The sequence below is a fragment of the Syngnathus floridae genome, chromosome 4, assembly GCF_059516105.1.
Source record: "Syngnathus floridae isolate MCC-2025c chromosome 4, RoL_Sflo_1.0, whole genome shotgun sequence".
NCBI classification, from domain to species: Eukaryota; Metazoa; Chordata; class Actinopteri; order Syngnathiformes; family Syngnathidae; genus Syngnathus; species Syngnathus floridae.
This window is the reverse complement of record NC_142416.1, coordinates 2,370,767-2,398,448: the sequence shown is the minus strand read 5'-3', so window position 1 is coordinate 2,398,448 and position 27,682 is coordinate 2,370,767. Positions and strand designations below refer to the sequence as shown.

General features: G+C 43.5%; 1 protein-coding gene across 1 annotated transcript in view; it reads right to left on the bottom strand.

The window, feature by feature from the left end:
• Positions 1–27,682, bottom strand: part of LOC148398572 (uncharacterized) — a 127,196-nt gene that overhangs the window by 57,993 nt on the left and 41,521 nt on the right. Inside the window, exons 3-6 of the mRNA XM_088373099.1 lie at positions 15,849–15,910; positions 15,726–15,755; positions 14,983–15,056; positions 1,769–1,965 (exon numbers count right to left, since the gene is read on the bottom strand). Of these exons, the coding sequence (XP_088229225.1) occupies positions 1,769–1,965; positions 14,983–15,056; positions 15,726–15,755; positions 15,849–15,910 (363 nt within the window). The remainder of the gene's footprint in view (positions 1–1,768; positions 1,966–14,982; positions 15,057–15,725; positions 15,756–15,848; positions 15,911–27,682) is intronic.

Here is a 27,682-nt window from a genome sequence, read left to right as displayed (position 1 = left end):
ATGTTCTGTAGCAGATTTCTAAGTAAAGACAAATGGGAGAAATGTACTTTTTTTCTGATTAAATAATAAAGTCTATCTTTTCATGGGTTCCATGTTTATATAGCTATAGAACACAATATTCTGTGGGCCTTCAAAGATCTGTAAAAATCTGTAGAAATGGATGGTACTGAGGGGCTTGGCTGTGCTCCAATTGGCTGGCATTTATTGAGTTAAAGGCTTTGATCAAGACCTTTAAAGGCTTTGATTGAGTTCACAGATTATGCACTTACTCACAAATTGTCTGATAATGATTGGCCACCGATCGATTGGAGCATCCCTAACATATACGTACACAATTAGTCTTTATCTTCGTTATACAAAGGTAAAAATACAGTGGAACCTTGATTTAACAAACAGAAATGGTGAAGGGCCGATTGTTGCATCTTTTTTTCTGAGGTCTAAACACACCCAGTACAATACTAAATTATTTGGTATTTATTGAAGACTAAGGATGCCGGGTACAGTACTAAATACAATAAAAAAAGTGAAACTGTTGAAAGCGTTCAATTTTATCCAAATTTACCTTGATGGTGCTTGGGGTAGGACTGGTCGCATCCTATCGCAAGCACAATCAAGTCGCGTTCATGTCACATTTACATGTCATTGATAAGGGCTTTACAAAAAATGAATATATAAATAAAAATAACTGTACTTTATCAAAAAAAGATGCATGAAGGACAGACGTGTACACGGCTCACTCAAGCAGGAACAACACAAACAGATATGAATAGATCAATACTGTGCCTGCAGATGCTAAGGTAACGACATTTAAAGGTTCATACAAACCTTTTTTTTAATGAGAAATTTGCCTCTACTCTAATCTACAATAATGTTTTTCTGAGATGAGAGAGCAATAAAAATCGTAAAGTGGTGGCTGCGGAGAACTGCGGCCAATTTCTTGAACTAATAAAGGGAAAATTTACTGTATAGTGAGGCATTTTGAAAGGACTAGACAATTCTGTCCGATGAATCCAGGATCCGTTGGCTCGAGGTTTGTTCAAGGTTCCATTGTATTTTTATTTTCAAAATTTCTGTACAGTGGAGCCTTGGTTTTCGAATGTCCCGGTTCTCGAACAAATCAGTATTCGAACAAAAAATTTGAGATTTTTTTTGCTTCGGATGTCAGACGAAATTTGGTTGTCGAACCTCGCGAGATGAGCCGAGAGGACCCGCATGCCAACTGACTCCGTTTGTTATTACATTCTCGTTACTCTGAGGATTGCATCAACTCTAATCATGCCTCCAAAGAAAACAGTTGGAGCAGTAAAGCCATCCTAAAAACAAAGACGCTCCTAAAGCAATGCGAGAGTGAGGGCCCGGCGCGCTGCGGTTGCGCGATCGGACCAAATTAAGCTCCCTGCGCACTGAGGTCCACTTAAATTTTGGAAAGTACATCAGGACTTTAAAAATATTTTCTGGATTTTAGCGATCGCTCTGTCACAATTATGCAGCCAGCGCGGTGCAGTTTCGCGGTCGGTGGCGCGCTACGGTTGCACGTTCGGCGGTGCGCTGCAGTTGCGCGATCGGACAAAAATGCGCAAATGAAAAAATGCTTAAAAAAGGCGTTTTTTTTTTTTGCTTGGAACGGATTATATTTTTTTCTATTATTTGTAATGGGAAAACATGATTCAGAATTCGAACGACTCACTTCTCGAACAGCCTACTGGAACGGATTGTGGTCGAAAACCGAGGCTCCACTGTATTATGTAAAAAGGAAAATCACACCCACTGGTTTGACAGCTTTGGCACTCGTATTGATTCTGGTCCCAGGCTTCGTTGACTTTTTAACAGTTGTAGTGGAAGAATGAAGTCCATATTTCGTGCTTTGCTCAGCCTTGGAGAAGGATGCATTGGAGCTGGTGTCAGCAGAGTGCTTATCCAGCTCATCACAAGCGTGTTTTACACCACTGTGACGTGATGAATCGCCTAAAAGTGTGTGTGTATGTGCGTGTGTGCGTGTGTGTGTATATGGTGTGTCGGGTGGGGGTAGGGGGGAGGGGAGAAAGGTTTCAGTTACTTATTCATTTCAATATAGACAATTAAAACTCACAAAAGAAAGTATGTGACCAGTCTGCCACACATGGGACATCTTTTATGATTGGACTGTTTGGTTAAAGGTAATTTTATAGGTAATTTATTATATACGACTACAATAAAAAAAAATCAGGCTTGGACTTTCCTTAAATTTGTGAAATTTTACCAAGGTAAGATCACGTGGATGAATTTAAAGTCAACCTTGCCTTGACTACTAAAGCTGCTTTAAGTGAATTCAAAACGGCAGATTTTCCGTTACGTTAAACACCAAGAAACTTTTTTGTAGGTCTTTGGCTGTTACGCATGCCAACACATTTTCATACCTCCTGGTGAAAATGTGAGTCTGCAAAGATTTATGCATTCAGATATGGAAGCCATTACATTTCCATCCATCCATCCATCCATTTTCTTCCGCTTAGCCAGGGTCGGGTCGCGGGGGCAGCAGCTTTGGGAGGGATGGCCAGACTTCCCTTTTCCCGGCCACTTCATCCGGCTCCTAAGGCGTTCCCAGGCCAGCCGAGAGACATAGTCTCTCCAGTGCGTCCTGGGTCGTCCACGGGGTCTCCTACCGGTGGGACATGCCCGGAACACCTCCCCAGGGAGGCGTCCAGGAGGCATTCTGATGAGATGCCCGAGCCACCTCATCTGGCTCCTCTCAACGAGGAGTTGAAGCGGCTCTACTCCGAGTCTTTCCCAGATGACCGAGCTTCTCACCTTATCTCTAAGGGAGAGCCCTGACATCCTGCGGAGGAAACTCATTTCGGCCGCTTGTATCCGAGATCTCATTCTTTCGGTCACGACCCATACATTACATTTCCTTCAATTTAAATGGTAAATGGTGTGCACTTATATGGCGCTTTTTTCTACACCGCATGGTGCCCAAAGCGCTTTAAAATGCCTCAAATTCACCCATTCACACACAAATTCAGACACCAGTGGGAGGATGCTGCCATGCAAGGGGTTTCCAGGTCCACACTGCGAGGTTCAGTGTCTTGTTCAATGACACTTCGACATGGTCACTGGGGTTAAGGATTGATTCCACAACCTTAGAGTTGAGAGGCAAACACTTTAATACTGAGTCCCCACATTGTTTATTCAAATGTTTGGAGCTCATTGTCTTTGTAATGTTAGCCATACATATACCTCTTTCTACGCTTTGTCGTACAGTGAAACCTCCACACACGAATTAAATGAATTACGGTGTATTCTCATGGAAATATTTGAGCCAACATACAACCATTTCAACATGCAAAGTACAGTGACTATAAGTCGCTCCGTGTCTTGGCTGACATGCCTCTACAACTTTGCGTTGACATCGGGGACAGTGCCTCTGGATTGGCAGACTGCAGTGGTGGTCCCCCTTTTTAAGAAAGGGCAACGGAGGGTGTGTTCCAACTTCAGAGGAATCACAGTCCTCAGCCTCCCTGATAAGGTCTATTCAGGGCTGCTTGAGTGTAGGCTCGATCGGTAGGTTGAATCTCGGATTCAGGAGGAGCAGTGTGGTTTTCGTCCTGGCCGTGGAACAGTGGACCAGCTCTATATCCTCTACAGGATTATCAAGGATGCATGGGAGTTCACTCAACCAGTCCACGTGTTTTGTGGACTTGGAGAAAGCGTTCGGCCTTGTCCCTTGGGGAGTTCTCTGGGGGGTGCTTCGGGAGTACGGTGTGCCAAACCGACTGGTAAGTTTGGTTCCTGCATCATCGATGCCAGAGTTTGGCCCGCATTTCTGGCAGTAAGTCTGACTCACTCCCAGTGTGGCTTGGACTCCGCCAAGGCTGCCCTTTGTCACCGATTTTGTTCATAACTTTTATGGACAGAATTTCTAGGCGCAGCCGAGGCGTTGAGGGTGTTCGGTTTGGTGACCTCAGCATTGCATCTCTGCTTTTTGCAGACAATGTGGTGCTGTTGGCGTTTAGCAAATGGCTGAGAGACAAGGGGGTCGTGGTGTGACAGCCAAATGATACTGCTATTGCTGTGCATGGATGAGAGGTGAACATAGCAAGATAGCAGCAAAACAGGTGGCAGTACATGTTGAGGGTAACTACACTCAAATGTTAGCCATTGTATTCCTTCCTTTGTTCAGACAAATTGGGCAGGTCTTACCTTAAACTTTTCGGCAGAAACCTCCGCCTTCTTCAGAGAGTGTCACACGATGGTGTGTGTGACATCTTTTTCAGCTGTTGTTACTGCGAGGGTACAACCTTCCTGTCAGATTTGACAAGTGGGTCATGCCCCCTGCTTTCCTCTCGCCGCTCCAAAACGCTGGTCCAGGTGTGTGAGAGCATGTATGCTCCCTCATCTCGGTTCATGGTGTGTTGTCGATTTTTTCTTATTTCTATTGCCTCCATAATCCAGTGGTGGTGTCGATTTTCTTCGGTGCGGATGACTCGGGCTTTGTTCCAATTCATGATATGGTTCTCCCTTTTGCAGTGATCTGTTATAGCTGATTTGTGGGTCTCTTGCAGTGCCTTTTCCTTTGTCACTCTTGTGTATTTTGTCCGTCTCCTTCTTGCATTCCTTTTGGTGTTCTTTCTTCCTTGTGCTGAAGCTCCTTCCCGTTTCACCGATGTATATTTTATTGCATATTTGACAGGGTATTTCGTATATTGCGTTGCACTTGTTGTCTTGTTTTATTTTGTTCCTTGGGGTGTACTAACAACTGTCTCAGTTTTCTGTGTGGTTTGACCGATGTGCTGATGTGATATTTTCGCATTGCTCTCTGTATTTTTTCTGTAACTCCTCTGAGGTACAGTAGTGTTACCATTCCTCCGTTTTCTGTCTTATTGGCGGTTTTCTTTTTTTTGTTTGGTTCCATTTCTTTTTTCTTTACTTGTGCTGCTCCTTTGTTTATTGCCCATTGTGGACATTGACATGTTTTTAGTGCTTGTTGAATGTGCTTCTCTTCTGTTGCTCTGTCTTCTGGGTCCGTGATTATTGTTGCACATTCGTGTAGTGTTCTGATGACTGACATTTTGTGTGCTGTGGGGTGTTCTGATGTACTTATTTACTTACTTGGGGCTTTACATTCCTTTCGGAACATAAGCCATTGATGAAGAGTTTCCACCCTCGTCTGTCTTGTGCCATTTTCTCCAGCTGTTTCCACAACAGTCCCCTCTTCTTGACATCCAGCTCTGTGCTCCTTCTCCAGTTGTTTTGGGGTCTCCCTCTTTATTTGCCTTGTGGGTTCCATGTTAACGCCTGTTTAGTTATAGCCATGTTGTTTTTTCTCAGGGTATGTCCAATCCAGCTCCACTTCCTCCACTTGCTCCTCATAAGCTGTATCTCTGCCTCTCAAAATCCAACCCTAACGTCCCCGTCGTGAGAAGTGGTAACAGGTCAAGCTGGCAAATAGGGCAATGGTAAAGCTCATGGGCCAATCACCCGTGTAGTGGATTTAACAACGATTACAGAAACATTGGTGAAGAAAAAGAAACCCCACAACCGAGGAGATGTAGACTCCTCAAGCATACAAGCTGAAGAGGAAATGAAGCCGCATGCTGAAAATTATCTGGAGAGGGTGCGGTGGAATTTGCTATTCCCTAGGAAACCGACCAACATCGCAACCTGGAACATCAAGACCATGTTCGCAGCAGGGAAAACAACAGCCATTGTTGAAGAGATACAAGGTTTTTATTCTTGGCCTGTGCGAAACCAGACGGACCCAGACAGGTGAAGTCAAACTAGCCAGTGGAGAGTACATTCTCTACTCTGGACATGCAGAGGAAGCAGCACCACACACAGAAGGAGTGGCACTCATGCTCTCCAAAGAAGCACAACGGCCCCTCATCAGTTGGAAGCCCATCAGCTCAAGAATTATCACTGCAAGATTCCAAACCACCCATAAAAGAATCAACCTTAAAATCATACAGTGCTACGCACCTACCAACAATGCCGAGGAGGAAATGAAGGATCATTTCTATAACTACAACATCTACTCCAGTCCAGGAAGGAAAAAGACCTAACCTTACTCATGGGTGACATGAATGCCAAGGTGGGAAACAACAACAATGGATACGAGCCATGGGAAGACATGGACTTGGCACCATGAACGGAAATGGGGAAAGATTTGCAGACATATGTGCTGACACCAACCTGGTCATAGGAGGCACAATATTCCCCCATAAACCCATTCATAAAGCTACCTGGATATCTCCCGACCACATTACCGAAAACCAGATTGACCACATATGCATCAACCGGAGGTTCAGACGGTCTCTCCTGGATGTGAGAGTAAAGAGGGGGGCAGACGCTGGATCAGACCACCACCTACTGGCTGCAAAACTCTAACTCAAGCTAAAGCGCTGCAATACCCCTTCTGGGAGCAGAACAAAGTACAACATCCAGCTCTTCCAGCACATTGGAACAACTGAGCTGTATAAAACCACCCTTCAGAACAGGTTTCAAGCCCTGCAAGAACAACCAGTGAAGGAGTACTGGAACAGCCTGAAAAGTGTATGGAAGGAGACATGTCTGGAAGTTTTAGGGAAAAGAACAATAAAACACAAACCTTGGCTGTCAACAGAAACCTTGAAAAAAGTAGAAGAAAGGAGGGCCAAAAAGGACACACTCAACAAATGCAAGACACGAGCGAGAAGGGCCGCAGCCCAAAAGGACTATGAGGAAACAAACAAGGAAGTAAGGAAAAGCGCTAAACGGGACAAGAAAAACTACATTGAAGCACTGGCTAAAGAAGCACAGGAAGCAGCAGCACAAAACAATCTCAAGGAACTCCACATGACCACCAGGAAAATAGCTAGGAAGTTCAGGCAGAACAACACACAAATTCCGGATAAAGAGGGACGACTCCTCACCACCAAGGAGGAACAACACCAAAGGTGGACAGAACATTTCAGCGAGCTGTTGAATAAACCACCGCCCGACCAAGCAATAGAGATCCCACCAGCAGCACACCAACTCAAAATCAATTGCGCCCCCCCAACAAGATCTGAGGTAAAGAGGGCTATCAAGATGCTACGACGTGGCAAAGCCGCAGGGCCAGATGAAATCCCAGCAGAGGCCCTACAGGCTGATGTTGAAACTGCAACCACCATGCTCCACACACGCATCAGGAAAATATGGGAAGAGGAAGAAAACATACCAACAGACTGGAAAGATGGGCTTATTGCTGTCATCCCCATAAAAGGAGACCTTAGAGACTGAAACCACTACAGAGGCATCATGATGCTATCAACACCGAGCAAAGTGCTAAACCGCATAATCTTGGAAAGACTACGGAAAGGGGTTTACAAGGAGCTGAGAGAAAACCAAGCTGGTTTCAGAAATGGAAGATCATGCAGTGACCAAATTGCTACCCTCAGGATCATTATAGAACAATCGATAGAATGGAACACGCCTGCGTACGTGAATTTCATAGACTTCGAAAAGGCGTTTGACAGCGTAGACCGGAAGCTATTATGGAGCTTAATGGCACATTACGGAATACCCCCTAAATACATCATCATCGTCAAAAGCTCATATCAGGACATGCAGTGCCAAGTGCTTCACCAGGTACCAACACAGAAAAGATTCACCGTGCTCACTGGAGTGAAACAGGGATGCCTACTCTCCCCTTACCTATTCCTCCTATGCATTGACTGGATCATGAAACAAACTACCCACACTAAAAAGACAGGCATCCAATTGACTTTGACAGAACAACTAGAAGACCTGGACTTTGCCGATGACATTGCTTTACTCTCACACAGCCACCAACAGATACAGGAGAAAACTCAACTAATCGAAAAAACAGCAGCAGGACGGACGAAATATTAACAGAGCAAAAACCAAAATCATGCGAGTAAACAACAAAAACACAAATCCCATTAACCTCAGGGGCTGCCCACTGGAAGAGGTAGACAAATTCACATACCTAGGCAGTGTAATTGCAGTGGATGGCGGAACAGACAAAGATGTGAAATCAAGAATAGGGAAAGCAAGAACAGTATTCAACATTTTAAATAAGATCTGGAAAACCAAAAACATCTCACCCAATACTAAACTTAGTGCTGCTATATGGATCAGAAACAAGGAGGGCCACCAAACACATCACCGCTAAACTTCAAACCTTGACAAATCACTGCCTAAGACGCATCCTCAGGATCTTCTTGCCCAACCGCATCAGCAACACCAGCCTGTGGGACCGCACCAAACAAGAAACAAAAACAATAGAGGTGTTCTGATGTCCATAATAAATATTGATCGGTGTGGCTGGCTTTTCTGTGAATTTTTATTTTTATGTCTGCGCTGTCTGTGTGCTGTATTTTGATATCTAAAAATGCGATTTCTTCTTCGTGGGCGAATTGTATACACCAGTGGTGTCTATTGTGTTAAGGTGATCTGTGAGCTGCTGCGTATGGCCAGTTTTTATTTTTTCTATGATGTCGTCTACGTACCTTTTCCACATTGTGGGTCTGAGTGCTTCGGGTGCTGTTGTAATAGCTTTTTCCTCCAAGTCCTCCATAAAAAAGCTGCACACGATAGCCGACATGGGGTCCCCCATCGCGAAGCATTCCTTTAGCCTGTATATTTGGTTCCTGAACGTGAAGTATGTGGATGTGGCTATAAACTGTAGTAACTGTATTATGTCCTGAGTGGTGAGATTGGTGCGTTTTTTGAGTCCTGTCTGTGTGCAGTCGGTCTTGTACGATTTTTAATGTTGCTTGTACTGATGTTTTGGTGAAAAGTGATGACGTCATGTGATATGAAAATTTCCTCCTTGCCTACCTTAATGTCTTTGAGTTCTTTTCCTAGTTCTTTTGAGTTCTTGCAATGTTGTTCCGTTTGTTCGAGTATGGGTTTTATTATTTCAGTGATGGTCTTTGACAAATTGTATGTGACTGAACCAATACTGTCAACTATTGGGCGTAGTGGTGTTCCTGGTTTGTGGATTTTTGGCGTGCCGTATATGCGTGGTGTTATGTTTGCTGTGGGTACAAGATGGTTGTACCGTATTTTTCAGACTAAAAGTTGCTTCAGAATATAGGTCGCATTAGCCATAAAATTCACAATAACGTGAAAAAAACAACAACATATAAGTCGCTCCGGAGTATAAGGTATAAGTATAAGTAGGACCGGGCGTGCGTAAAATCCATGTCCGAGCCCCATCCACCGCCCCCGGACAGCCACCCGGCCGAGCGCCGGCCCCCGACTTCCATCCACGGAGGTGAAAGAGAGCTCCGTAGAGTAGCCATAATAGTTTTTTCAAACCTTCTGTGTCACTCTAAATCATTAAATCCTTCAAACTCTTCGTCCGTGTCACTTACAAACAAAGCCGCAAATGATGCCAGTCGTACGTGGGGCCCTTCGTCATCTTCGTCATCCCTTGATCGAATCTTTGTCTTTAGGTAAACAACCACCGCGCTGCGCCGCCACTTGAAATTCAAATTACAGTAATCCCTGGCTACATCGCGGTTCGTTTATCGCGGTTTCACTTTTTTTTTTTTATTTTGAAAATTTGTGAAAAAATTCACATACAAGTCGCTCCTCAGTATAAGTCGCCCCCCCCACCCAAACTATGAAAGAAAACGCGACTTATAGTCCAAAAAATACGATGTGTTTGTCTATTTTGTTGCCAATTAGTAGTGGTTTTAATAGTGGCTTAAGTTTATTTTTCTTTTCTTCTGTTGGGTCTTTTTTGAGGATTTTGTAAGTGTTGGTGTCGTTCAACATGTCCTGCATTTGTTTTTTATATTTTACTGTGTCCATGATGACTGTGGTTCTACCTTTGTCTGCCGGTAAAATAGTGATTTTCTCATTTTTTTTGGTAATGAGTTTATGGCTCTTGCTTCCTATGAGGTGATGTTGCCGGGTGGTGGTCGCGCTGTTTTCAAAATACCCGCCACCTCGTTGCGTAGGGCGGCTTTTTTTCCGAAGTCCGGTATTTTTTCGCAAGCAAGTTTAGTTGCTAGAATGAAATCTTCATATGGGATGTTTTTGGATTTGACTGCAAAGTTGAGTCTTTTCGATTGTACATTTCTTTCGGCTTCTGTCAGGGTGTGCTTTGATGCGTTGTGTATCCAATTGTCGTTGACGGGTGTTTTTTGTTGTGCTTGTTTCCATGCCTTTTCCATCAGTTTCTTTATCTTCTTTATGTGTCGTGTTTTCGTGGCTATGAATTCATCTTTGTGCATTTTGCTGAAGTGCTCTTCTATCCATTCTTCCGTCTCGTTATTTTTGGGGTACCGGTGTTTGAAATTCTCCAGCCGTTGCCGCAGATCTGTGCTGATGTTGTGTAGTTTGTTCGTTGTGCACCTAATTCTTTCCTTTACCAGAGTCATCCGCACTTTACTTATTGATTTTTCTGCGTTCTTTGTTGGGAAGGTTTTTTTTATGTTCAGGCTGTTTGGGATAATGCCTTCATCTCAACAACGGAGTTTAAATCTGAGGTGGTTTCTATAGCGTGTTTGTTTTTTAAGGGTGGTTTTAATGAACCATGAACCGAGATGAGGAGCATCAAAAGGAATGCGAGAAGGAGACGGAAAAAATACACACAAGAGCGACAAAGGAAAAGGCACTGCAAGAGACCCACAAATCAACCATAACAGATCACTGCAAAAGGGAGAACCATATCATGAATTGGAACAAAGCCCGAGTCATCCGCACCGAAGAAAACCGACACCACCGCTGGATTATGGAGGCAATAAAAATAAGAAAAAATCAACAACACACGTTACTTTTCCGACACGTGGAGACAGCTTCCTGGACCTGGTCTACTCTGCGCAAAAGGGAGCTTTCAAAGCCACCCCCCTCCCCCATCTTGGGCTTTCTGACCATCTCACCGTTTTGCTTTTGCCCGCATACAGACAATTGGCGAAGGCATCCAGGCCGGTTCGGAGGCGGGTTCGGGTGTGGCCTGAGGGTGCCTCCGATGCACTTCGTGACTGCTTTGACACCACTGACTGGGACTTGTTTAAGCAGGCAGCCACCTACAACGATCGGACGGACATAGAGGAGTATACTGACTCTGTTACCTCTTACATCACGAAGTGCATCGATGATGTGACTTGCTCGAAATCCGTCGTCACTCAAGCGAACTGGAAGCCGTGGCTGACAGGGGCTGTCCTCAGACTGCTGAGGGCCAGAGACAAGGCTTTCAGAGCGGGGGATGAGGCTGGCTTGAGGACAGCGAGGGCCGACCTGTCCCGAGGCATCAAAGAAGCGAAGAAGGCGTTGTCGTGCAAGGTCTCCACCCACTTCAAGGACAGCAAAGACGCACGTAGGCTTTGGCGGGGCATTCAGACCATCACGGACTACAAGCCCGCGCCGAGGAGCTGTGAGGGCGACGTCCGTCTGCTGAACGATCTGATCCGCTTCTTTGCTCGCTTCGACGCCCAGAACAGCACTTGCCCGCTGAAGACCACTACCCCCCCACACGAGCAGCCCCTGCGCCTCTCTGCCGACGGTGTGAGGAGGGCGCTTGCCGCTATTGACACCCGTAAGGCGGCGGGCCCTGACAACATCCTGGGTCGAGCGCTGAAGGACTGCGCTGGGGAGCTGTCAGGTGTCTTCACGGACATCTTTAACGTTTCCCTGCAGCAGGCCATCGTCCCCTCGTATTTCAAGGCTGCCACCATCGTTCCTGTGCCGAAGAAACCTGCACCGTCCTGCTTCAATGACTACCGCCCCGTGGCACTGACGCCCATCATCATGAAGTGCTTAGAGCGGCTTGTCATGGAGCACATCAAATCCGTTCTCCCCCCCACCATTGACCCTTTCCAGTTCGCGTACCGTGCTAAGCGGTCCTCTGAGGATGCCATCTGCTCTGCCCTCCACTTGGCCCTCACCCACCTGGAGAGAAAGGACTCTTATGTGAGGTTGCTGTTTGTGGACTTCAGCTCTGCCTTCAACACCATTGTGCCGCAGCGACTCATTTGCAAACTCGACGAGCTGGGCCTCAGTACCTCCCTCTGCAACTGGCTACTGGACTTCCTCTGTCAGAGGCCTCAGGTGGTGCGTGTTGGCGACAAAATCTCCGCCAGCATCACGCTGAGCACGGGGGCCCCCCAGGGCTGCGTGCTCAGTCCATTGCTCTTCACCCTGCTGACGCATGATTGCACTGCGACCTACAGCGACAACCGTATGGTGAAGTTTGCTGACGACACGACTGGTGGGTCTCATCACGAAAGGACTCTTATGTGAGGTTGCTGTTTGTGGACTTCAGCTCTGCCTTCAACACCATTGTGCCGCAGCGACTCATTTGCAAACTCGACGAGCTGGGCCTCAGTACCTCCCTCTGCAACTGGCTACTGGACTTCCTCTGTCAGAGGCCTCAGGTGGTGCGTGTTGGCGACAAAATCTCCGCCAGCATCACGCTGAGCACGGGGGCCCCCCAGGGCTGCGTGCTCAGTCCATTGCTCTTCACCCTGCTGACGCATGATTGCACTGCGACCTACAGCGACAACCGTATAGTGAAGTTTGCTGACGACACGACTCTGGTGGGTCTCATCACGAAGAGCGACGAGACTCGGTACAGGTCGGAAGTTGACCTTCTGACCACGTGGTGCAGGGACAACAACCTCCTGCTGAACGTCAACAAGACCAAGGAAATCGTTGTTGACTTCCGGAAGGGTCACACAAAACACCTGCCGCTGATCATCGATGGTGCTGTGGTGGAGAGGGTGAGCTGCACCAAGTTCCTGGGGGTGCACATCAGTGAGGACCTCTCCTGGTCCGCAAACACCTCGTCACTGGCAAAGAAAGCTCAGCGCCGCCTGTACTTCCTGCGGAAGCTCAGGCGTGCATGTGCTCCTCAGGCAGTCTTGACTACATTCTACCGTGGCACCGTTGAGAGCGTCCTCACCAGTTGCATCGCTGTCTGGGGTGGTAACTGCACTGAACAGAACTTGAATACGGCTGGTAAGATTATTGGTGCTTCGCTCCCCTCCCTGAAGGACATTTACACTTCCCATCTCGCCCGCAAGGCAACCTCGATTGCGAGAGATGTAAGTCACCCGGCTCACTCTTTCTTTGACCTTCTGCCCTCTGGGAAGAGGTACAGGAGCCTGCGCTCCCGCACCACCAGACTCGCCAACAGCTTCTTTCTCCAGGCTGTTAGGACCCTGAACTCGCTACCCACTTCTGCGTAGCGTGCGGCACTGTTGCGCTATTTTCTGGAATGTCTGCTGTACGCGCACTTGCTCCTTTTTTGCTCCTCTTATTTATTTATTTATTTATTTATTTATTTATTTATTTATTTATTTATTTATTTATTGTGTTATTTATTCATTATTTATTCAGCACGCTGTTGTTATACTTGTTTACTTGTTTGTCTGTTGTGGGCCGTGTCTTGTCACCGTGGGATAGGGGGGAACGAAATTTCGGTTTCTTTGTGTGTCTTTGGCATGTGGAGAAATTGACAATAAAGCTGACTTTGACTTTGAACCGAGATGAGGGAGCATACATGCTCTCACACACCTGGACCAGCGTTTTGGAGCGGCGAGATGACAGCAGGGGGCTTGACCCACCTGTCAAATCTGACAGGAGGGTCACGCCCTTGTAGTAACAACAGCTGAAAAAGACGCGTCACACACACCATCGTGTGACACACATCGTGTGAGGAAGATGAAAGTTGCTGCCGAAACTGTCAGAAATGTTTGTAAAGGTAAGACGTGCTCAATTTGTCTGAACAAAGGCTACAATGGCTATCAATAATGGAGACATAATGAACACAATTCAACTACACTCAAATGTTTCGACAAAATTTATATACTGTTTAGCCATAATTACTTAAATTTGGGGATTTTACGACCTGATGTCAACCCTGAATTGGCAATAAAATGCAGACCAAACTCAACCCTGTGGTGTCCTAGCCCAGGGGTCCCTAACCACCGGTCCGTGCGTCACTTGGTAATGGCCACCAAGCCACACAGAGAAGAAAAAAAAAAAAAAAAAAAAAAAAAACTTTATTTATTTATTTTTTTAATCGACAATCAATTACTTCAGTTCAAGACGCTCGTCCCGGCAACATTTTCCCAGTCGAGCCCGCACAGCTAGCAAAAATGAGTACGAATATATTTAGAAAAATATTATAAAAATTGGCGATTCTCTCCCAATTACATCCGTCGGTTCAGGTCAAGACGCTCGTCTCAGTCACGTGACATGTCACCTCAGTCGAGCCCGCAAAGCAAGCAAATATGAGCAATAAACAGAGATGTTTGGATAGCTTCTTCGGAAAGAGGAAAAAAACCCAATGAGGAGAAAGAAGAAGAGGCTACGACTTCTAAGAAAAGGAAAGCTGCAGACAATTTCTGGAGTCCTGCTTAAAATATGGATTTATCGCCACAGGTGACTGACGCGCCAAGCCCACTCTGCATAATACGTGGTGACAGGCTAGCTAACGAGGCAATGAAGCCTTCAAAACTGCTTCAGCACATGGAGACCAAGCATCCTGCATTAAAAGACAAACCTTAACCACTTCGGGTGTCATTGTCTCCGATTACGCCTAGATGGGATCCGCTCGTTTCTGAGAAACAAGCTCAGTGCTCCCACTAATTCAACGTAATGGTGAGTTTCATTTTTATGTCGTTTATACTTGTTTTTATGCCAGTCGTATCATTTTATTTCATGGTATTTATATATTTATTATAAATGAATTATTTATTTATATAAATGTATTATTTATTCATATAAAGGCCAGTCTGCGAAAATATTTCTGACACGTAACTGGTTCGTGGCGCAAAAAAGCTTGGGGACCACTGTCCTAGCCAATACCAGAAACATTCTCCAACTTGGAGTTAAACTGCAAGACATTTTCAAAATATCGCATGCGCGTTGCATTATCGCAGTAATGTACGCGTGGCCACTGTATAATCCTTCATACTCACCAGACTTCTTCACCATGTAAACAAATACCAGAAAGTGATAGAATAAAGGGGAAAAAAAAGGACAAATAATGTCTGAGTGGTCAACCTGTGCAGTGAAGTTGGCGATCATCCTGAGGAGAATGTCTTGCATGCAGCCTGTGAGATTTCACTCTGCATTTGCTGTGGAGTGGGTGTTGGAAACAAGAATGCAAAGGTAAATTAAGTATAAACAGATTTGAGTGAGCACTAAATTTGGAATTTGTTTGACGGTTGTAAACCAGTTGCAATGTAAAGGACACCTACGTAAGACACTCAATGGAACTGTATTGAATTTATGGCACAATGATACAAAAAATACAATGAGATATCAAGCACCATTATCAATATATATTAATGATGATGATAGAATTGTATTCATCCCACAGTGGGGAAATTCACTTGTCACAGCAGCGTACAAGAGTGCAAGAATACAAGTGCCAAATTTAAAAAAGGATAAATAACAGACAAGGACAAAGACAAGTGCCACTTGTAGCGGTAGAGACGAAACACAATTTTATCAGGCGCCACGTATGTTGTAGAGTCTGACACCAGTGGGAATGAAGGACCTGCGGAATCTTTCCTTCATACACCGTGGGTGTAATAGTCTGCTGCTAAAGAAGCTGCTCAGGGACCGCACAATGTCATGGAGGGGGTGAGAGGTGTTGTCCATGATGGATTTCAGCTTAATTAACATCCTCCTCTCACCCACAACCTCTATGGAGTCCAGGGGACAGCCCAGAACAGAGCTCATTTTCCTGACCATCTTAACTAAGACTGATACAATTGTGGTTAGATCAAATATAAACTAACCTTTTCAGATATGGGTTCCATTCAGGATACCTTTAAGAAAACAGACAACATATGTTCAATTACATTCATGAAGTTCTGAGCAAAGGGTGTAAAAAGGTTTTGGCAAAGCAATAATATTCTCACTTGTTGCGCAGGTCCCTGCAGGCGGCTGTGTGGTTAACAGTATTTATATGGTCAATCCAGTCCTACAGAAAACCACAAAAGTCACAATCACACTCATGGGCTCCATCCAAAGACAGATTCCCATTCACAAACAAAACATAAAACTGCAACATTTTTTTAAGCTGTACAACACGGCCATCTTGCAAAACATGTGGATTGGAGTGGTGTGAAACAATCCTGCTGTTGTTCCTACACAAACTAACGTACTGAAACATAGCATTGATTAAATGGCAAAAGGTACCAACATACTTCTCTCCTCTTTGATCAATCCCTTTGAAACAATGGCCACATTTAAAGTACTGTATTTTCTGCACCAGAAGGCACACTTAAAAGCCTTTCATTTTCTCAAAAACCTAAGGTGCACCTTTTAAAAATGTGCGCCTTTTGAGTAAACCGAATTCCAAAATCTGTAAATGTTGTTGTGTGGCTGCCTCCCACCACAGGGACGTAATAAGCAGAATATGTAATATGTAACTGATCAAAGAACTGCACGCAATACATTGAGTACGGAGGTACATACAATTCTCTGATTAGTTTACCCCCACACCCCCCAACCCCGGTCTACGTATTTTACATACGTCTTGTCGGGCACTGAGGACAAGCGACGGGTGCTGACCTAGCTGCCGCGCACGTGGGAAAAAACCACTGCCGTCCAGGATTTGAGACAGTGGACAGCAATGAGCACTCATAGCAAGGGGCGTGCCTCTGAACGATGTGTGGATGCGCGCGTCAGCTAGTCAGCACGAGCACGGCAAGAGCAGAGCGGAGCCGTGACACGTTTACACTGTGTTTGAAAATACAATAAAGTGTTTAAAAATAAGACGGTGTGGATGCCCTCGCGCTATGCTGCAGGGGTGCATCAGCAGGTCAGCTCGGCAAGAGCAGAGCGGAGCCGTGACACCTTTACACTTTAAAATGTTTAAAAAAGTGTTTAAAATATAGTAACATTTAAAAATAAAATAGAGTGTATACAAGTGAAATTTTAAAAGTTTTATGCGGATGCCCTTGCGCTGGGCCGCGGGGGTGCATAAGCCGGCCAGCATGCAGGAGCAGCGAGGAGCCAGACACGTTTACACTTAAAAAAAAAGTTCCATTAAAGTTTTGTACCAATATATATTTACTCTTATTTATATTCTTATTTATTTAAATAAATAAGAATGTTTCTGAAAGTCAGTTTGACTAACATTTTTACAAAAGTGTTTAAAAATACAAAAAAGTGTTTAAAGAAATAATGAAGTGTATAAAACTACAATAATGGTTCATAATTGTCTTGTGTGGATATTGTAACAATACATGCTCTTATTTATTTTCTTTATCTTCTTATTTATTTAAATAAAGAAGAATATTTATGAAAATCAGTTGGACTTTGTTTACAAAAGTGTTTAAAAATACAAAAAAAAGAAAAAGAAAATTACAGTGTTTAAAACACAAAGGTTCATAAAAGTATTTTATGGAATAATTTAACCGCGATAAACGATGGATTATTGTATTTAAACATCGTTCTCCCGTTACTCCTGGTTGACAAGTCTAGTCATTCTTTTTTTCATTAAATTATATTCCTTTTTGTGCACAATAAAAAAATTGATAAAAAAATGCTGTAACAATACATCAGTTAAACCATGTTCATCGGTTTAAATAATTAAAGGCATATGAACAACATTGGAATGTCCAACAACGCTTCACAGTGCTCTCAGAAAGGAGAAAGAAACACTGTGAATGAACCCCAGAACAAAAAGCTAAAGACTTTGTGAAGATGCTGGCTGAAGTGAAACAAGTCCTGCACCGACATTAGCGTAAAGGCTATTCAGCAGGAATGAAGCCATTAATTCTGAGGAAAAGTAAAACGCCAGATTTCCAAACTGTGGTTTAACAAAAGACACCAAGAAAAATTCTCAACTTCTGGAAACAACTTCTATGATATGATGAAGTGGGGCTGTTTGGCCATAGGCCACCATAACATTTGAAAAAAAGAGGGGTAAACTTGAGATCATACCAACTGTGAATCACAGAGGTGTGGTAGTATCGTGTGGGGTTATTTAACTGCACCAGCAATTGGAGCTTTACATAAAGTAAATAAGAAAAGTATCTAAAACACACTCATGAGTGTGTCATTTTGCAAAGTGAAGTAATTGTGGTTATTCTAACTGACCTGAAACAGGAGAGGTTTAGTCTGGTTTAACTTGAGACACGAGGAGAAAAAGTGTTGCTGTTGAAATACAAAAAGTCCTGCCTAGCTACAAAAACAGATATGCTCAAACCTCATTGAATAAAGTACATGAGCAGACAAGTATATTCACATATTAAATCAATAAAAGATGTATTTTAAGCATATAATTATACCTGCACACCAAATCAATAAAGACATTACAAGACATTTTTGATACGTGGTAATGACAAAGGTTTTTATAACTTTATGATCCGATATCCATTTCTGTGCACTTTGAAATAAACGTTTTTTGATATATTGCCTGAATAGCTCAATGACCCTTAAGGAACTGTTTAAGGCATGCATGATATTTTTCTAAATCACGGACACTGCCAAAGTCGTCTAAAAATGTTCAGTACTTGATTATAGCTTATGTTTTGATTAATGCTAGATGTGACGTCATGTTGCCTAATGCTAGATGCCAGCCTTGGATTACTACTGAACGTTCTGGACAGAGGAACATTTTTTGGCTTGCAATGAAAAGATATGTGTCAAAAGATAGTGTCAAAAGAACAAACAAACAAATGCATGGTAAGTGGTGAGTAAAAACTTTGCATAGTCAGGGAACATTAACAAATTGATGATGTCACAGCCAAAAGTTCACGTAATTCCGTACAAAATGGCAAAATTGAAAGAATAATGAATGAGCGGTGTGTGACAGTGGGCAAAGTGGATGCATGTGCAAGAATGGTTTACAGGAAGAACACTTGGAGATAAAACCGGTAGAGGTGCCAGAGGAAGAGTGGCAGGGGTAAAATGACCAAGAACCCGGCCAAAGGTGATCGCCAAGGCCAAAAGACGGGATGGAAAACAACCGCCCCAACACACACCGAATCGCCCATAATCAGCACCCACCCCCACGGAACCAGCTCTCACCGAACCAGCACCCACTCCCATAGAATCAAACTATCCTGTGAACTTTCCCCAACCCCTGACTCATCACCCATCAAACTCGGCCCACGCTGGCATGTGCAACTGAATATAAGCTGACCAAAGAACCTTGTACGTTGCCTTTTCTGGATGGAGACTTTCTGCTCTTGAGCATGGTCGCACGAAAGGCCCAGCGCTTTATTGTACTTTCTTGAAAAAAGAGCTTTCTTAACAAGAATTGTGATTGAACTAAACCAACCTGTGTAAGTCTAAATTTTGTTTCAGTGCCTTAGCCTTTTCCTAAAATTGAAGAAATAAAACGAGCATGCAATGAGTAAATTGGATAACAGGTGATTGGCTAAGGCCTTTGCCGTGAGGCGCGGATAACGCGCTTCTAAAATTGTGGGCCAAATCCAACACTATCATTCAACGTCTGGGTTCACCCAGACAATTTTGTGTTTTTCATGAAAACTCACACGTATTTGTCAAGTGGGTTTCAAAATGAATAGAAAAGATATTTAAGACACTGACAAGGTTAAAAATAACTAGGAAATGCAATTTCTGGAGAAACTGCATGAGAAGGCGAAGACTTTCAATAACGTCTTGGGGAATGCTGCCGAATGATGTTGAAACGAGTTGAATTACTTGAGAAATGTAGGAAATAGAAGTGTAAAACGAAATATTGGGGAATTTGTGGTGAATTTTAAAAATTGAAAATTTGTAATTTTTGGTAAGTGGGAAGTTGTTGAAAAGGTAGGAAAACAGTTGAAAGTTGGAATGGGTTGAATCAGTTGATAAATGTAGAAGTTAGAGCAAATGTTGAATGCCTCATAGAGGATGAATAGGAATTTAAAATAAAAATTGCACGAAAAATTTTTGCAATTTGGAACAAAGCGAAAACTACAGGTTCAAGAGGTTTACTTTGGAGTTCAAAAGTTGAAACGGGTTAATTCGGACAAAACTTGTAAAACTTAGAGCATTACATTTAGGTCAGTTCTGGTTTCATTTAGGGCACTTCTTGTTGAAATAAGGCCACTTCCGGTTTAATTGGGGCACTTCCGGTTTTAGTGAATTTCCAGTTTAATTGAGGTTATTTCCGGTTTGATTTGGGGTCACTTCCGGTTTATAAAGGTCACTTCCAGTTTATTTTGGTCACGTCCGGTTTGATTTGGGGCACTTCTGGTTTGATTTGGGGCGCTTCTTGTTCACTTCCTGTTAAAATTGGGGCACTTCCGGTTCACTTCCTGGTCATATTGGGTCACTTCCTGTTCATTTTGGGGCCCTTCCTGTTTGTTTTGGGGCACTTCCGGTTCACTGTGTTCATTTCGGGGCGCGTCTGGGTCAATCCAAGATGGCCGCCCCACTGTTGAAGTGGGGGTGAAGGGGTGAATTTGGTAAGCATAGTGGAAGTGGGGATGAAGGGGGTGAATATGGTAAGCATAAGGTGAACAAAGTGAATAAAGTTGGAATGGGTTGAATTGTTTGAAAAATGTTGAAATTAGAAGGGAAAACCTAAATTTTGGAAAATTTGGTGTGAATTTCAAAATTTAAAATTTGGAATTTTGGTAAGTGGGAAGGTGAGGAATAGGTAGGCAAAAGATGAACAGTTGAAAGTTGGAACGAGTTGAATCAGTTGAAAAATGTAGAAATTAGAAGTGGAAAATGAAATTTTGTGAAATTTTGTACAAATTTTAAACGTGTAAATGTAAAATTTCTTAATTTGGCAATTTTGGGAATGTCCCCAATGTTATTTGAATGTGCTGAATAATGTGAATTTCAAACTGGAGGGATGTAAATGCTCTGGAATGGGTTGAATCGGTTGAAAAATGTAGAAATAAGTGTAAAAGGAAATTTGTGTGAAATTTTGCGAAAATATTAAAGGTGAAAATTTTGAATTTTTGGTAAGTGGGAAGGTGCAGAATAGATAGGCAAAAGATGAACAGTTGAAAGTTGGGACGAGTTGAATCGGTTGAAAAATATGGAAATTCAAAGTGAAAAATGAAATTTTGTGAAATCTTGCGAAATTTTGTACAAATTTTAAACGTGAAAACGTGATTTTTTTTTAATTTGGCAAGTTTGGGAATGTCCCCAATGTGATTTGAATGTGTTGAATGATGTGAATTTCAAACTGGAACGACTAAATGTGAAATGTTGAATCTGCCTTTAACAATGAATGGGGAAAAACTTGCCGTAAATTTGTGAATTTTGTGAAAATGGAAAGTTTATGGAATTAAAAAAATGTAAGCAACGTTGTCATTAATATTTGGAATGAGTTAAAAGTGGAACGGAGTGAATCGGTTGAAGTGTGTGGAACTAGTTAAGCGTCAAAAAAGTGGGCGGAATTTGTAGAATAACAATTTGAAATTTCTGAAGAAATTGCGTGTGAAGGCGAAGAAGTTGAATGATGAATGATGTTTAAAGTAGAATGGGTTGAATTGGTTGAAAAATGTAGAAATTAGAAGGGAAAACAAAATTTGGGAAAATTTGGTGTGAATTTCAAAATTGAAAATGTGGAATTTTTGGTAAATGAAAGTTGTGGAATACGTAGGCAAAAGATGAACAATTGAAAGTTGGAACGGGTTGAATCGGTTGAAAAATGTAGACGTTAGAGCAAATGTTCAATCCCCATAGAGAATGGGAATTTTAAAAACGAATTGCGCCAATTTTTTTTTTAATTTAGAGCTAAACGAAAACTATGGGTTCAAGAGGTTCACTTTGGAGTTCAAAAGTTGAAACGGGTTGAATCGGACAAGAATTGTAGAAGTTAGAGCAAATGATGAATCCCCATAGAGAATGAATGGGAATTTAAAAACAAAAATTGTGCCAGAAATTTTTGAAATTTGGAACGAAATGAAATATACGGGTTCAGACGAAATATACGTGTTCAGGAGGTTCACTTTTGGGGTAAAAATGTTTAAACGGGTTGAATCAGACAAAAATTGTAGAAGTTAGAGCAAATGTTGAATCCCCATAGAGAATGAATGGGAATTTTAAAAAATGAATTGCACCAAAATGTTTTGAAATTTGGAACGAAACAAAATATACGGGTTCAGGCGGTTCACTTTTGGGGTTCAAATGTTGAAACAGGTTGAATCGGACAAAAATTGTAAAAGATAGAGCAAATGTAGCTATTTAGCGCACTTCTTGTTGAAATAAGGTCGCTTCCAGTTTATTTGGGGCACTTCCGGTTTAATTCAGGGCACTTCCGGTTAATTTGGGGTCACTTCTGGTTAGAAAAGGTCACTTCCGGTTTATTTGGGCCACTTCTGGTTTTATTTAGGTCAGTTCCGGTTTGATTTAAGCCACTTCCGGTTTGATTTGGGCCACTTCCGGTTCATTCTGAGTTCATTCGGAGGCACTTCAGGGTCAATCCAAGATGACCCCCACACGAAGTGGGGGGGGGGTTCAAAGGTTGAATTGTGTAAGCATAGTGGAACTGGGGGTGAAGGGAGTGAATATGGTAAGCATAAGGTGAACAAAGTGAATAAATTTGGAATTTTAATATAGAACCTGGTCTAACACTTTTGTAACATTTTTGGCGGTGGTGTGCCTCAAGATTTTTTTCAATGAAAAGATGTGCCGTATATGAAAAAAGGTTGGGAAACACTGGTGTAGAGTTAGTACGAAGTAGACAGCTCTCATCAGTAGTTTTTAGGGGTTTTTTTGCCTTTCCCCGTGCAGCATCACTTGCAGTGTCTCTGATTTTAGCGTCGCCTTAGTCCTTGGTGTGTGGACATTTGAATGAGGAATTGTCTGTCACTTGTCTTGCAAACAGACACTTGTGTGCGCGTGAACTGGGAAGAGACCGAGGAGACATGCACGCAACCGATCATGAGCACCGGCTCATGTGCGCGTTCCCGTTAGGATGAGTTTCATTTCTGTAGCTCACTTCGGGGCACGCAGGTCCCCTCGACAGTGACAGTGGGCCACTTATTGTTGATTTTATGACACACTACTTTGGGCCAGTTTAAATTTAGACCGGGCCGGACTTTGGACATGCCTGCAGTAGAAGATCGATGATTGGATTTACATGTTGTATGATGTATTGAAAAAGTTAGCTTGGGATAAAAACAGCCCTACGGTGGAATAATACACACCGGGCCGGACTTTGGACATGCCTGGCATAGATGAATCTGCGCACATTTGCTGGAGAAGGTTGGTCATTGGTGTATATATTGAATAACAAGGGTGCCAGGACTGAACCCTGTGGTAGACCATTCTTCTGCATCCGCCATCTGCTTTTGACGCCATTCATCTCTACATAGAATTTGCGGTTTTCTATGAGACTTCTAATTACTTCTACTATAGTCCTATTTTTCAGCATTTTGGACACTTTCAGAAGTAGACCTCTGTGATTGACGGTATCATACGCTGCTGCTGGGTTGTTTGGACCTTTATTAGGCTTTAGAAGAGCAGCTACTTTGGCTTTTCTCCACTTTTTTGGTACATTCTTTGTTCTTAGACATGAGTTAAAAATGGACAGTAGTCATTGTCTTGCCCTGGGTCCAAGGTGTTTGAGGAACTCATTTGGGATCCCATCTATTCCTGCAGCCTTGTTTGGTTTTAACTGGTTGATTTCTTTCTCCAGTTCTTCTAGAGAAAAAGGTGGGAAGTAACCATTACCATCTAAGAGGGCTGCCTTCATCTCCTCCTGTTGCCTTTTCCTTTGATGGTATTCTTTATTATTTGGACAACCATTTACAATCAATTGGTGAGCAATTTGATTTGGATTTACTGCTTTGAGGTGGTTTATTCTCATAGTTTAGTCTACGAATGGTTGACCATGCTCTTTTGCTGTTTTGAGTCATGTCTAGATTTTCTACGAGGTCAAACCATTGTTGTTGACTCTCCTGGCTCAGTTGAGATAGAACTGCCTCTCCCATTTCAGTGGTGTCTTTGCTAAATGGGTCTTCATTGTATAGGGAGTTATAATTCTCGTATAGTTCAATAATCTGGTCAGTCATTCCCGGAATGTACTCCTTTCTGCAGCCTCTAGGCATGTTTTGTTGAGCTGACCTCCATACTAATTGGACAAATTTATCGTAATGATCAGGCTCAGGTAGTATGGCATCAATATGCTGTTCAATAAATTCCTTATAACCTGTCCATTTTGCTTTTTTTAAATTGAACTTGGGGAGATATTTTGATTGTGTAGGTATTACAGCTTTGTGGAATATGATTTGTACAGGTCGGTGTTGGGACCTTGGTATAGGTTGTAAGACTGATCTTGTAAGGATATTGGGATTTGTTGAGGTAACAAAAGCTAGGTCTGGGTTGTACCCCTTTCTACATCTTGCACTGTTGAAGGTGGGAGGGTCTTTAGGGTCATATAATAGCTCAAGGTTATTGTTAGGAGCCCATGAAATTATCTTCTCCCCATTTGCATCTTCATCTTCATAGCCCCAGTTTGGGCTGTGGCTGTTAAAGTCTCCAATGATAAGATGCATTTTCCCTTGGAAGTCTAATGATTCATTTGGGGGTTTATAAACCGAGACGATGGTCAGGTGTTTTGTCTCTAATTTGATTATTTTAATGGGGCCAGCTTCAATTCTTGCTGTGTTCAAAACTGATGATTTAAATACCCCAATGTTATACGGGCTGCGCTTAAGATACTGTCAATGTCTGGGTCAACATATGTCTGCAAGTCTGTGTTTACTATCCTGAAGCACCTGTGATCAAAGCATCGATCTGTTTTGACCAGGGGTGGGCAATTAATTTTTACAAGGGGCCACATGAAAGACCGGAGTTGTGTCATTGGGCCACACCTACGCTAACTTAAACCTGCTCAATTTTCTTCCATTGTAAAATGCACTAAATTATTTATTTTAAATAGTTGGTACTGGTAATTAGAAGAATACAATTATTCTGTTTATATTTATATTAAGCTATGTGAAATTGTGGCGTAAAGGTCAAATAAAAAAACAATTATTAATCAGTACAATTTATTCTTAACTTCTTTAACTTTTCCTCAAATGACAAAGCCGCTCCATCTCTGGGTGTGAAGTTTGATAAAAAGTCCTTGTTGGGCTTGCAGTTTTGCTAGCAATGCATCAGCCTCTGATGCGCGCTGTTTATCAGACAGATGTATTTTTTCTCATACTTGGTCGTGTGGTGGCGACTCAAATTATATTCTTTAAACACAGCGACCTGTGTACCACAAATCAGGCACATGGCTTTACCTTTCATTTCTGTACAGAAATACTTGGCAGTCCATGTCTTGTTGAAAACACGGCGCTCCTTGTCAACTTTTTTTTTCTGAGGGTCAGCACACGTTTCTCGGGCAGCATTACTTCGCACTGTTCACCTTCACGCACAGCTCACATACACGTACGCTACACGGAAGTGCGACGCCTTTCAAAATAAAAGCGAAACAGTTGTATTGTACCAACGACACTATTTTTTATTTTTTTTAAATTACGATTGGCCTCATGCGGGCCGGACAGGGACGCACAAAGGGCCGGATGTGGCCCGCGGGCCGCAATTTGCCCAGGTTTGGTTTTGACTGACATCCATGTGAAAGAATTGCTTCGAGTGGCAACAACGGAATACAAGGCAAGGAATGCCAGAAGTCGCACTACACAACATGAATAGTAAGTGAACAACGCTATTGTAAATTATTATGTTTTCAATTGAGGACAGAGTTTGTGTGTGTGAAACAGTGCACACAATGTTCATTGTTGAAAATGACTGGCCTGCGGTCTTAGTACTGTAGGAGTCCATTTCTGTCATTATCATGTTGGTGTGTGACATGATAATCTCACACAATAAATTTGGCTGAGCAGAAGTGTGTGTGTGTGTGTGTGTGTGTGTGTGTGTGTGTGTGTGTGTGTGTGTGTGTGTGTGTGTGTGTGTGTGTGTGTGTGTGTGTGTGTGTGTGCCTCGACGGGATCACCACCTTATCGTGGTGAGGCACTTTGCGCGTCTCCATGACCCCTAGAGCAATGTCGGCTGGAGTCTCGCACTCCTGGCAGGGTCACCCAAGCCGAACAGGTCGAAGGGTAGAGACCAGACTAAGACTGATCCCAAACCTGCACAAGGGGACAGGCATAGGCGGAGTCCAATAGACCGGACCACCGGCAGCCCCCTGAAACTCCTGCCAGACGAAGGTCGTCATGGGTTCTCTCATGCCACTGGAGATTTCACCTGGTAGGTGTGAAGACGGTGGGAATGTGGACTGCGCATCCACATCCTCAGTTTAATCCCCACCTTTGCGCAAGCAGGAAGCGGGTGATTGCTCCAGTTCGGTCAGCTGACGGCTCTTCGCTCCTTAAGGACCGCCATGATATCCTCGTTGGGCAAACCATTTTGAGAGTCTTCTCAATCACACCACCCGTCGACCCACACAATATGGATAATATCCCGGACCTGCCACCAATCATGGACCTTGACACCACAACATCACAAGGACCTCTACATAGCCTTCATCGACCTCAGCAAAGCATTCGACACCATCAACCGTGAGTTGCTCTGGAAACACCTCTCCAAACTAGGCGTACCACCCAAGTTTCTAAGTATCCTCCAGCAGCTTCATGTTGGGATGGAAGCCAAAGTGCTCATAGGTGGGCTGCCGTCAAAGCCCTTCAAGGTGAATGTTGGGGTGAAGCAGGGCTGTGTCTTGGCTCGAGTGCTTAAAACTGAAGTCATGTCCCAACTCCCTACCGCTACCTCCTCACCCCCCACTCAACACAGTGGATCGCTTCACTTACCTTGGCTCCACTTTGTCCTCATGCTGCTCCCTTGATACTGAACTGCACACCCGCATCAATAAAGCCTCATCATCCTTTGGTCGCCTACGCCGCAGAGTTTTTGAAAACCGTAACCTGAAAGGCAGCACTAAGATCGCCGTGTACAACGCAGTATGTCTCTCCACTCTCCTATATGGAGCGGAAACATGGACCCCATACCGTCAACACATCAACAAGCTGGAGGCCTTCTACATACGCTGCCTGCGGAGGATCCTTGGCCTGTCCTGGGAGGATCTAGTCCCCTATACAGACATCCTCAAAAACACCAACTCCATCTGCATGGAAGCGGCCGTGGCTAAGAAGCATCTTCGGTGGATTGGACACACCATCCGTATGCCTGGCGACCGTCTGCCCTGCCAAGTCCTCGACAGCCAACTGAGAGGTGCAAAGCGCTCTGTTGAGGGGCAAAAGTGGTGCTTTAAGGACTACACCAGAAGCTCTTACGGCAATCAATCCAACATCAACACTACGCAGCTTGAAACTCTGGCACTCGACAGATCAACCTGGCACTTGATTGATTGATTGATTGATTGATTGATTGATTGATTGATTGAACTTTATTCATCCCACAGAGGGGGAATTCACTTGTCACAGCAGCGCATACAAGTGCAAGAATAATGCGAGTGCAAGAATAATACAAGTGCCAAAATTTCAAAAAAGGGTAAATAACAGACAAGGACAAACACAAGTGCCGCTAGTAGAGACGAAACACATTAATTTTATCAGGTGCCACGCATGTTGTAAAGTCTGACAGCAAAGGGAATGAAGGACCTGCGGAACCGTTCCTTCCTACACTGAGGGTGCAAAAGTCTGCTGCTAAAGGAGCTGCTCAGGGACCGCACAATCTCTTGGAGGGGGTGAGAGGTGTTGTCCATGATGGATTTAAGCTTAATCAACGTCCTCCTCTCACCCACAACGTCAATGGAGTCCAGGGGACAGCCCAGGACAGAGCTCGCTCTTCTGACCATCTTATT